The 13,163-nt window shown below is 28.7% G+C and overlaps 1 protein-coding gene across 11 annotated transcripts in view; it reads left to right on the top strand.

Moving 5' to 3' along the window:
* The window catches only part of Wnk (Wnk kinase), a 69,390-nt gene that overhangs the window by 39,918 nt on the left and 16,309 nt on the right, over nt 1–13,163 (top strand). For 8 of the 11 annotated variants that reach the window (XM_014430776.3, XM_014430799.1, XM_067044750.1 and 5 more), the window contains 4 exons: nt 1,144–1,290; nt 7,449–7,505; nt 7,597–7,650; nt 11,021–11,108. In XM_014430776.3, coding sequence (XP_014286262.1) covers nt 1,144–1,290; nt 7,449–7,505; nt 7,597–7,650; nt 11,021–11,108 — 346 coding nt within the window. Of the gene's footprint in view, nt 1–1,143; nt 1,291–2,560; nt 3,222–7,448; nt 7,506–7,596; nt 7,651–11,020; nt 11,109–13,163 lie in introns of those variants that run through there. The other 3 variants (XM_067044751.1, XM_014430792.1, XM_067044752.1) reach the window with 2 other exon arrangements.

The raw sequence follows: 13,163 nt of genomic DNA, 5'->3' as shown, positions 1-13,163 counted from the left end.
TAAAAACACTTTATTCAAAAAGCAGTACCGTCCAACTGCATTGGGTTGCCAGTAAATATTAAAACACATAATAGTATAAAATACATAATAAGTGGTGCTCACTCCAATTGTCTCTCCAATGCTGGGACCTTCAAGAGAATAACTACTCCTTTCATGAGGACCTTCCATCTTTTTCCAACTATCATATATTGAGTAATCCACTACAAGACACTCCAGCTTCACCGCATCCCTTGATTAATTCACTAGGAATATTGTCAGTTCTTGCTGCTTTATAACATTTTAATTTTCCAATGTTTATTTCAACTTCCCCCTTACTTGGTTTTTCTATCAACGGTTCAGCACTCAGCAGGAGGAAATTAACAATTATGTTCCTTATTCAATATACTGTCAAAGTGTTTCTCAAACTTTTTGAATATTTCTACTAGAATATAATTGTTTTGATTTCTTATTTCTGTCATTACAGAACCCCAATATTTATGTGATCGATTAATACCTTCGTACATATCTCGTACATTATTTTATATTTCTATTATTCTTTAAAATGTTCTCTTTCTATATTCTTGAGAAATGTAGACATCTCATTCTTTAAGGCTTAGAAGTAAGTAACATTATTTGACTTTGTGCCTTTTTTCTGTTCACACATATGAAGACAGTCTTCATCGAACCACTGTTCTGAAAATGAAAATAAAGATCAATTTCTTCCTATTCTTATTAGATTTTTGTATATTCTCAAAAATCTATAAATTATGAAAGAAATTGATCTTTATTTTCATTTTCGGAGCGCCAAAAATAATAAAGACTAGCCAACATCATCAAATCTAATTTTTGGTTGTACACCAAATATTTATTCAATAACTAACATTATCAGTTATTCTATGAATACATGATTCATACATAATACTAAACAAAAATTATTGATTAAAATCTTTGAATAATACCTCATACTGAGCTTGATGTTAATCTATCAACCACATATTATTATAATTGTTTAATAAATATAATCCTAAGAAAACTCTTTTCATTCTTGGTGGCTTGTGTATGTACTCATTGTACAGGATTATTTTGTTGAAAGTATATTTCAATAGTAATTCTGAAAAAGTACATTTTATATGTATATAATATTGGTTCTGCTTTGGATTTCAGGTGATGGAGAAACTTCTTGGTAATTCACAAGCTGATCTTTTGGTGGAACAGTTGAACGAAATAATCAAACAACTAAGATCTGATCCTGACAAAATACCTGTTCTTGAGCCCCCTCCTAGCCCTGCTAGAAAACCTCTCTCTACTAGGGTAAAATTTTTATTTTTTTTTTATTAGTTTATCATTTAGTATATAATTTATTAAAATATCATGCTTGCGTAAAAGTATGTCAAGGTTTGATGATCTGGTTATCTGAAAAAGTTAGGAATCGATAAGTATCATTTAAACTGTGCATTATTTCCTACTCCTTGAATGTACAAGTAGTTAATAGTTTAATCTTAAAATAAGTTATAAGAATTTGTCTATACTGTTATACAATGCATTTTCATAAAGGACAGGCTTTGGCCTTAGCAAAAAACTTTGGCAAAAAAATGTTAAAATATTTCAAATTCCCATAAAAAAATAAAAGAAAAAACCTCTATCAGATGAGCAACTGAGTTGGGTAAAGATTTTCCTCAACTCAGTTGACTTTTGCAATAGTTCAAATCCCTGATGAAGGTCTAAAATTTGGGCCAAAACGCGGACACTAATAAATTAAGTTGAACTTCTCTCCACTGATCGCATCTGCAACCAGTTTTTCTCTCATTAACAATTTATTAATTTAAAAGAAAAAAAATCAAGTTTAAGTAGATATAGTAATTAATTTTTGGATTGTAATATAACATAAAATAATTATATACTTAAAAAAAGGAGTAAAATATCTTTCAACTCAGTCTAGTCTGTTTAGGTTTACACATACACACAGCAAAAAATATTTTTTTCTAATTTTAAATTTCCTGTATAAAAATAAATTACTTGTTGTTCATGTATCATCGGTGACCAATATAATCGCAATGGATTGAATAATTTTCTTTTCGTGTTTTAAATGGAGTTCTAATTTTAGAAAAGAAATGAACTCTTCTTTTTGTTTTATAATGAAAATTTAAGTTCATAGTTGGGGCCTATTACCGGGCAAGCAACATGCGAAATTCCCAAATATCTTTTTTTTCTTAAATTTCCACCATTCCTTTTCCTCACTGCATTTCCAAATTGATTGTTCATTTTCAAATTGATTGTTCATTTTCAGACCATATCCAGAATTCTCAATTCTTTTATTATTTTTAGATTTATAAATTGTAATATTTTCATAAAATTTCTGTATTTAGAGAGATCCATTAATAATTAATTTGTAATAATTTACCATTTTCTATTGATGAATTGTCTTCTTTACAGTATATTGTATTACATTATTTTCTTTATTATGATTTTCCAGTTTTATTATGTTACATTACTTCTCTCATCACTCACTGATAAAATGTTACATGCTTAAGTATTTTTAAATGTTAGCAAGATATGGATAAAAGTAGGGAAAGTCTTATAGGTGCGGCATTGGTCTCTAACCCGTCACAAGAGTCTCGTATCTTCTCATAGGCGCTACAGATCGGTGAGTTCTCATACAGCTTAGCTTCTTTCTGATAGTCGACGCCTTGGTCTTTTAAAACAGCTGTTAGTTTTCTTATCAGTTTGAAAGTGAAATTCTGGCCTTTAGTAATTAATTTTAACCATCCAACACAACACTTGTAGATTCTTTATTATTATTATTATTCAAAGCAGTTAGTACGCTTGCAGACTGGGAAATGACACTTGATATGTTTTATGATTGTTGGAGAAAGCTTAAAGTTAATTTATTTTTTATTTTAGCTGTGTAGAATGTCACAATACAGTCCAGACACTTGTTTGTCTTGGCTAAAATAAGTTTGAAGTGTATGTTGGCTAATATTGTAAAATTTTCATGAGCATAAATTTAAAAATGCCTGTTTTCAAGATTTTTAATTCACGATCATCCCGAAGTTGACACATTTTTCATTCTGAAACAGGTGAATATTGCTGCACATTTCATTTCAACAGTCTTCTGTCTTAAGGATGCTCTAAGTGCTTAAGCTTTGTGCTCCCATGTGGTTTTACTTTTTTATTTTTGTACAAAACAAATTGATTTTGAAGGCAATTAGCAATTTTTTTCTCAATATTGGGCACTATACATTGCACAGTTAAGATAGTTTTTCAAACTTAAATAGTAATTACTTGTAAATAATAAATACCTCATTTGAAATATTAATTATCATAATTTTATTGAATTCTAAATAAAATTGGTTACAATCTGTAATGTTTTTCATTAGATGTTCTAGATAAAGTGTTCTTAAAATGTTATAGTATGTGGTACAAACTTTAATGTTGTTATTGTTCATGCTATTATAGATTGATAATTTTCTAAGTATAATTTTATATTAGTAATGTACTATTAATTTGGTTTTTAGAATGACTGTTTAAAATATAATCAATATTGATGCTATTATAATTTATATTTATATAAATATTAGGTAGTTAAATTACTTTTTATACTTCATGATTTTATCATTTTTATGTTCATTCGAATTGAGCAAGAGTTGATTGAGCTTTGGTAAACTTAGGTGTCTATTTTAATTTGTATTGATTTATTTTTTTAAAATATTAATCTTTTATTTCTCCAGTTAAATAGTGGAACTAAACAAGTTATTGTATTGTGTATACTTAATTTAACTCACATCAACTTTAATTTCCTTGTTTTTTTCGTAGAATTTATTTAGATGAATGAATGATCATGTTTATAACCTCTTTTACAATATTTGTACTTTGCATATAAATAGCTCATAAAATTCCTGTCTACAATTAATTAGCTAGTCATACAGTAATTTTATGACTGTTAAATACCTTTCCAATTATATTTTGGCATCAGTAAATTATTAGGCATTGACTAGTTTTTGTACAAGGATTTTTTTCATTAGCTTTTCCCAAAAATTTGTTTTAAATATCTTATAACATGACTACTTCTTGATTATTATCATTCATATCACCATGTACCTCCTTTAGAATAAGAATATGTATGATTCTTGCAATGTTATGGTCATCAGAAATCAGTGGCCAGAATCCGATGGCCTGATATCTCAGCCTATCTAGAATTTAATAGTCCGACTAAATGATTTTTTTATTTAGTATCTAATTATTCTTTTTTAGTTTTTTTAAAGATTATTCGATTAGGACTTATTATTGGGATTCACATAATTGTCTTTATTCATATGTAAGTGTTCTTGCAAGGTTTTAGCTTAGTAATTATTGTTTTACAAAATTTCTTTTTTAAGTGATTCTGAATCCTAATCATGGATATAAATGACTTCCTATTGAAGAATGGTCAATGTTATTTGTTATTTAATGTATGAGTTTAAAACATTTATGTATTAATGCATGGATAAATGGTAACTAGCCGTTACAAAATTTATAGTATATAAATTACTAACCATTCAAAATAAATACTAATACTAATAAATAAATAAACTTATTGCTGCTTTTTAGTATTATCATTTTCAGTCCCTTGGAGAAGTTTATGTTTTCTGTATTACGGTCAAAATTCTACATCTTGAAACTCAAAAAGTTGTAAAATTCTATATTTCAATGTTAATCTTGCTCTCTGGTGCATTTGAACTCCTTGATTTGAATACAACTAACTAGTTCAAATTACAAAGATTACCAGGCTTTTCTTTGTAATCATTGCATTTTTATTTCCTCTTTTTTCTATTTAGGCCCTAATACTTCCAACTAAAACTTAGGTTATTTAAATTAAAAGGCTGAATCAATGCTATTTGTAGGTTCCCTATCCTATTTTCTTTATTGTAAACTATAGATTAGTTTCTGAATTGTATCCGATTCTGTTTTAAGACCCATAAATGTATGAAGCAAGCTGAGAATAGTATATTGAGGCTTGCATGAAATTAAAATATCAATATTACCAGTATATCCTTAAGTATAGAAACCTTTAGTGTTAAGCTTATCAACTAAGAGTTGGAAACCAGGAGTGCTGATAGTGCTCAGGAGGAATAATATTGTCTTTCATAGCTCTGTTAAGAGTCTCTCTCTCCTCTATTAACTAGGCCAGTCAAATCAAGGTTTTTTTTCTTGCAAAAGGTGGGGTTTTTGGTATTATTCTTACAGGTATTGCAAGTTCTAGACTAGACTTAATTTTAGTGCTGGCACCATAACTTGGTAAATAGTGATTTTTGTATACCAGATTGTATAACTAATCAAGCCAGAGTAAGGTAGTAACACAAAATTTGATGCTCTATAACTTTTATTCTACAGATTTTTAATTGAGAACAGCCAGTTCTTGTCAGACTTGTTCTTTTATTATCAATTTCATTCGGATTTCTCATGTAAGGCACTCATTTGACAAAGAATTTAATGCTTCTTAATTTTTGTATGCTATAACTTTTATGGTATGAGGAAACGTTTAGGAGCTAAGGCCAAAAACTAAAAGAAGTTCATAAATTTTGGGTTTGTTAGTTATCAAAAGTTCCCCCGAAGTCAGATTTGTTATCATTTTTTATTTGTACATATTCATACCATATAAATTAATATTTTTCACTTATAAAGTTTTATATATTTTTTTTTCTTGTATAGTCTATTTCAACTGGATTTGACACAGAATTTAATGGTTTTTTTTACAAACCTTTTAGCGATATTGTTTGGGTGAAAAATGATGAGGCTTTGAGTTACAGGTGAAAAAAAAAAAAGGTCCTAAAATTATGAGGTTTTTTAGCTGTCAAAAGTTTGGTTATATTTGTTAGTATTTTTGTTTTTTTACCCATTCCCATGTTTACAAGAAAAATAAATAAAATCTACTACCCCACCTTTTGCAAGATGCAAAAGAAACTCCTGTTTCTATCCTAATTTGACTACTCTAAACCATTCAGAGTGCCCCAACATTTCTTTCCGTTTTAGCAAATGCAACAGGGGCACCCATCCAATTTAAAATTTACTCTGATATGAATAAAGTAAAGACAGTTAGCTCACATGGAGAGAGTCTCTCTCTGTGATATTTGCCTTACCCTGCCCATTCGCTTTCAAAATTTATATTTATATTTACATTTTCTATTAATTATTTATCAGTTTATACACAAGTTCTTATTGAGGTTTATTCTTTGTTTTATGTTTTTAACAATACTAATAATGTAGGTTATTTGCTTGAATCACTTTATCATATTAATATCTGATTATCTAATAAAGCATGAATTAATGAATCTTGTGTTGTATTTGCTGTAAAAAAGTAAAATTGGTGCATAAAAGCTTCTCTTTACTAATACAAAAGATTTTTGTATCAGTTAAAAGTAAAAAGTACTAATATATTTGATTGTCAATTATCAATTTTTGGTGTTACTTTATGTTATTGTTAGCTTAACTTTTGAAAATGTTATTTGTCATATTTATTTGGTAATGTCCTCAACATGTCCACTACTGTAATCAAGTTTAAAAAACTTGATTCATATTTTCATTGTTAATCAACTTAGCCTTTCTTCTATAAGATGGATCAAATTCTTTCTAATTGCTACTTTTATCCCCCCCCCCTTTCTCAGCATTTATTCTTTAACCAGATTTTTTGATGAAATAGAAAAACTTTTTTTCTGTCACATGTTGTCGTCTAAGTGTCAGGTGAAGAAATTAATGCTACTGAATTGTGAATAAGTAGCTCTTTTAAGCTTTACACTCATCCATTCAAATATAATAGTGCACTATGCACTTCTTTTTTTCCCCATCAGTGTTGTATTTCTTTTCTCCTAACATTTTATTACCAATAAAGTATTTCTTAGTCTTGAGTGGAATTGTATTTATACCTCGTAGAGATTTGTATCATTAAAATTGTAATGTCTGCACTTCTTGCAATCTAACATTTTGATTTACTTTTTATTTTTCCATCATCACCATACTGATTGCTTAATTTTTGCTTTCTGTGGTCATTGTCTGTTATCGTTTGATATTTTCAATTTCAATCTTAACTTGATAGTTTTATGTAAATAACTCACCCTCTCTTTGTGCCTATTTTGATATCGGTTTTATAAAAATTATTTGTGTGCTTGAAATGATTAGGTTATTGGATATATCTGTTTGTATTGTTCTTATTCAGATGATTATTTTTTTTTCTAAAGATGTTGAGTCATTTATCAAAAGCCAGCAAACTGTTTCAAACCTAAGCCTTATCAATTGATTTATCTTGCTCCATTTCCAGAGCCGAGTTCTTATTAACTTGTAGCATGCTGTTAAAGATTATTTTTCTTTTATCAAAATGCATTACCACTCTGAAAATGTTTTTAACATGTTTGCATATTATTATTATTTTTTTTTTAAATAACTTAAATAATCTAACATTGGTGGGATGGTATATGTGTGGTGTGTGGTTTTTCCAGAGAGACGAAAGTCCTCCACCAACTGAGGATGCTAAGCCAAGCCCGAACACAACCCCTGTATGTACTACTAACTTTATTAACATGGCTTGTTCGAGGAAAGTGTATTAGAATTTTGATTTTTATGTATCTATTACTGTTCTTTTTACAGATGCGAAAGATATCTCGATTTCTTGTTAGTCCAGTGGTTGAATCTCCTACAAAAGTAAGTTTTACTATTATTCTTCTGTATTTTAATCATATTTGTTACTTTTATTGATCGAAAGAAAAGTATATATATGCTTTATAATCCAACAAAATAAAATAAATAATGTACTGATCAAACAATAAATTCAGTTAAACAAAATAACTCACTTTGTGACTATTGTTAAAAACTTAAAGATCAATTGAATAAAATCACGTGTCAAAAGATTTTTAAAAAAAAAATAGTCTAATAAATTTAGGTTTGTTTTGTATTTTTTTTTTTCATGAACCGGCCAGCAAGGACCACGGGAATATCATTTTCACTTCATCCTCACACCTTCCGCATCCTTCTACTCCAATACCCTTTTATCCTCCTGGATTTATCCATTTTCTCTCTCGTCTCTCCTTTCCCACAAGAACCCCAACCTCTTTTAGTCTATTCCCAAAATGCTCTCTATCCAAGCAATCTTCATCCTTATTTTTAGTCTACCCAGTTCCTCTTTCACTTGTTATACATATCCCCTTATATACTTTCATAGCTGCAGACTTAGTTGAAATTTTTTTTATTTAGTCTCTCATTTTTCATTTTGACCATGTGCCCATAAAATCTTTGTATCCTGGTCCAGATGACTGTTTCCATATCTTCCAAATTCCTATATTTTGGGAGTGGGCGTGAATCCTCCTCAGGATTTTCCTCTCAATCTTCAGGACTCTCTCCAGGCTCGGAAGACTGACTGTTTCCATACCATGCAGTATCACTGGCCTTACCACTGTACTGTAGTGTCTTATTTTTGCATTGGAGGACAAAACAAATTTTTCTTGTTGTAGACGATTCTGGTGGGGAATTTCAGTTTTTCCAGTTTAGCTAATCTTTCTTCCACGGATGCCCTATCTGAACCGTTGCTACAGATTATCTCTTCTTGCTGTTTAAATTTTTTTAAAATTTACTTTCACCTGCCCATGATCTATGTTCAACACCTTCTTGCTAAAGCTGGCATCCGTCGTCATAATTTCCGTCTTTCCTTACGAGACTGTAGTCCCGTTTTCTCGGCTATTTCTTTCAGGGTGTTTACCTGTTTTATAGCTTCCTCCTCTGTCTCCGCTAGCAGGGCCGTATCGTCTGCTTAGGCAAGGCACTTTACTTTCACATTGCTATGTTACACATCCCTATTTGTTCTTATTTCTGCACCTGTTTCGTTCTTTTGCCAGAAAATTCTCATAATTTTGTCAAGCACTACATTAAACAGTATCAGTGACAGACTGTTGTTTTACTTCTGTCCCGTATTTATTTGGAATGGCTTACTTATTAGTTCCTGGAATTTTATTTTTGATTTAGTATTTGTCAGAGATAAGTAATGTTTGATTTTATAAAAAAAAAAAATTAAATTAAATTAAATGAGTGTCTTTTTATGTTACTGTTTTTACACCGTATTGATTGGGTTCCTTTGGAAAGATTACATAATTACCACATTTAACTACAAGTTAAATAATTCAATATTAGTACATAATTAAATTAAAAATTAAATGTTTAAAATTATTATCAGAAAATGTTGAGAATATTTGATTGTAGAAGAAAGCATTGATTATTTATATGATATGTAATTTCTTATATAAACAAAAACAATTCAAAAGATAAATATAAACATAAATTTTATAATTTTTATAAAATACTTGTGGTTGGATCTTGATTGACGTCCACTACTGTTTTAGCTAACTTCTTTTAATAAGCCTTCATAATTATGTTCCACTTCATAACTTCACTTGAAATAGTATTAATTATTTTGTATAGACATTTAATTCATTATGATCACTGTAACTATTCACTGTATACTTATATTGTTTAAATTATCACATTTGCCGATTGGTGATTTTTATAATTATTAAATAACATTTGCAGTGAGATTATAATATAATTTTCTATAACGAGACTGCATACGTCATGCCTTGTTGGATTCTGAGAAGGAAATGAACTTGATCGTCTTGATTTAGAGCTTGGCACTGCCAATAATATAGAACAAATGAAAGTATTTTTTTCTTTTTAATCATCATTTGACTGTCTTTTTATGTTCAACAATAATTATTAATTAGTTTTTAAGCCTTTAAAAACTTAATCTACTTTGTAGATGAAAATTAACACGTTTTATAAATTTTCACTGCCACAATATGTCGTCAATTGCCATGTTTGGCATATTTTTTGATTTAGACTCCATTTTTTCTTGCTCCTTAATAAAAACATTTTCTTGTTCAAATGTTCAAAATATTTAAATTTACAATGCAAAAACTGAAAACTCTTTATTTCACTTAGAAATGATCTAATAAATGTTATTTATTCACAAAATTTATTATTATGTCAATAGAAACATCTATTAATCCTCTATTTCCAAAGATTTATTTATAAATTGTAAATAATTCTTAATTAAGATTTATCAGATAACTTATGACTTTTGACTCACAAAATAGGTACATTTTCTTATATCCTTAAAATAACATTTTTTAAATATTTTTCCACAATATTCAACATTTAATTGTCCAAATTCCAATTTCTCTGTTCATGTTAACAGTTAATATTTTCAGAATTCGTTTGACAAGAAACTTAAAAGTATCACTGAACTATATTAATATTCATTTATGTGTATATTAAGCTTTATATTCTTTTTTAAAAACTAAATTTGTTGGATTAATAACACTTAACTAATGATGTGTAAGTCCTGATTTGGATGGAAAAGCGGGGTTTTTTATAAATTAGGCTGTGATTTTAATTTTTTTAATAATGTATCTTTTCTGATATAAAAATGATTCTAGTAAGAAACTTGGTTATTTAAATAAAAGCTATTCTAACTTTGTACCTAATATATAATCCTTTTATCCGATTTTCTTAAAATTTTCTGGGATTGTTCAGGTTGATATCTGGTTGATCCCAATCTATTTTCTCAGTACACCATTATTTTGAAAACAGTTTATTCAATTTGGCTCATATTTGGAGGATATTGAGGATTAGTCTAAAAATGGCCTGGTATTAATTTTTATTCAATTTCATTTACTCATTTTGTTTCTCTATGCGCAAGTTTTTTTTACACATTTATTTTAAACTCTATTCTATTCTAAAACAAATTAAGTTTATTGAAAAATAATAGCATTTATTATTTCTTAAATACATTATACTTAAATATAGGTAAACCTTAAACTTTGAAATATAGGTAAACCTTAAACTTTGAAATATAGGTAATTATATAACTTTTATTTCCATTGGAAATGGTGAAGGCGATACACAGACCTATCTATTTGGCAGATTTATTTATTTTCATCAATAAATTAGATTTTTTATTTTGAATACTATTATAGCTGTGATTGATGATCATTACTACTTTAATGATTAATTTTCAATTTTGTAGGTTGTTGCACCAAAGGAAGTTTCAGGTATCGAAGAAAGCCGTAAAATAAGTGAAGAAAGCTATAAAAGCAATGAATCCCAAAACCAAGGTTTTTTTTTTTTTTTTTTTTTACTAAATATCTTGTAGTAAAATTATTGAATCAGGTCAATATGTTTTATAAGAGTGTTATACAATTATTTCAATATTTTCTTATATAAAATACTTTTCTACTCTACTTACATATTTCTTTCTTATGTTGCACTATTTTCAAAAACACGTCATTACTCTACTATTCTGTTATTTCTATTTGATTGAGTTTCCATCATCATCCCCAAGTAATAATTTGTCAGTATCTTATTGTATATTGGTGATTGACCATATATAATTTTGAAGGAGATGATCAGGGCTTTCATCAAGAAGAAAAAAGTAGTTTTCATTCAGTATCTATTGATTGTCGATGTTTTGACTCACAATGTTGGTCTTCATCAGGGCTGTTGTGATGGGTAGATATTTAAAGAATGGAACTGAGGGACTTTGAAAATCAAGAGACCTTTTTAAAGTCCAATTGTTCAAAGTCTATTAATAAAACAGTGATTCAGCAGAGGTGGAATAATCAATATCCAGACTTCAGATACCGAGATTCATACTACTCACTTTCAAGGAGGGGACAGGTTTCAATTTTCCAGCTTAGGATTGGACATAACCAGCTCAACTCTCACCTTTATTTAAAATGGGGCCAACTCCTCTGTGTGAATGTGTAAGAGACCAGCAGACTACTGAACACATTCTCCAAACATATGTACTCATAAAAGAACAACGGAAGCAGAGATGGCCAGATCTGACTGACTCAGTGAGACCAAGCTGTTTGGTGTCCTCAGGGATCTCAAAGAGTACTGCAAAATTTATTTTTTCATTCTCAGACTTGGAATGAGTCAAATTGGAATTCTTCCAATTTGAATGGGAAGAACGAAGAAAAATAAAAGCCCATTTGTAAAACTAAGAACGTAATATGAAATTATAATTAAAAAAAATAGTAATTGCTTTACAAATTGTCTAGTTTAAATAGACCTGAGTGCTTCTTATTGCCAAACAGATGGTCTAATTTCAAAAGTCAGAGGGAAAAAGCTGTAGGTACTATAGGTAAGCTGCACTTCTGTAGTTTCACTAACCACCATTTCTTTTTAACTTGGAGGCAAAACATGCAATTGATCCACTGAGAACACTTGGGTTTTGTAGATAATTTTTATTGTCACCAAAAATTTATGAGTAGTCCCAGCAAAATACATTTAAATATCTGAAGTTGAAGATTTAAGGAAAATCTTGCATTCTTAACATCATCAGTATTTTTCTGAGACTTCATAAACTAAAATCTTGTGGACATTTTAAATTATTCGTATGAATTTTTTTTATCCTTTTTCTATTAAAAGTATAACCAAGGCTTTGGGTGTGTAGTATTTTTTCAGAAAAATACAAAAATTAGTTTCTGAGATGTTTTAACCATAATTATGAAAGAGAAATGTATTGTATAAATTCAAAATGTTTAATTTAACAAAAAAAAAAAATCTTTTAAGATTTGTTGAGTTCTTTTACGACAATATCATGTTCTGCCATCCAATGGACCCTTTCTTGAGATATAAACTCCTTGCCAAACTTTGCATATTTTATGCAATTGAGACTTTAATTTATCCTTTAAAATCTTAGCTTAGAGATCAATCCAAATGGTGATGAATCCTGTATGTTTATGATAGCTGTCAATAATTGCTAATTACTGATATGTTCCATGTCGTCAACATATGGTACCATTACATAGAAAATGAAATAGTTGGCAGATTTATTGATATAGTGGCTTGAAGATGTCATGCTTGGCACTTTTGATAAACAGCTTTATCATCAAATATCATCTTGTACTTTATTAATGCCAGTGTTATTAAAATTGATGTAGCTATTATTAAATTAATAACCTTTTTTAATTCATATAATCAATTTACCTTTCATAATTTTGGAAAAATCATTCCTTTGGAAATTACTTTTTTTTTGTTCTTCATAAAGATAAAGATTTATCATTTATCCAATATTCCAATTTACAAAGTGTCTTTCAAGAATGCAAGATTTTAAAATGGCATAAATTCTTAAATTTTTGAAGTACCGAAATGTATTTTTCAGT

Source organism: Halyomorpha halys, unplaced genomic scaffold (genome assembly GCF_000696795.3).
Source record: "Halyomorpha halys isolate HHAL.00 unplaced genomic scaffold, Hhal_1.1 Scaffold37.1, whole genome shotgun sequence".
Taxonomy (NCBI): Eukaryota; Metazoa; Arthropoda; class Insecta; order Hemiptera; family Pentatomidae; genus Halyomorpha; species Halyomorpha halys.
This window is presented reverse-complemented; position numbering and strand designations above follow the sequence as displayed.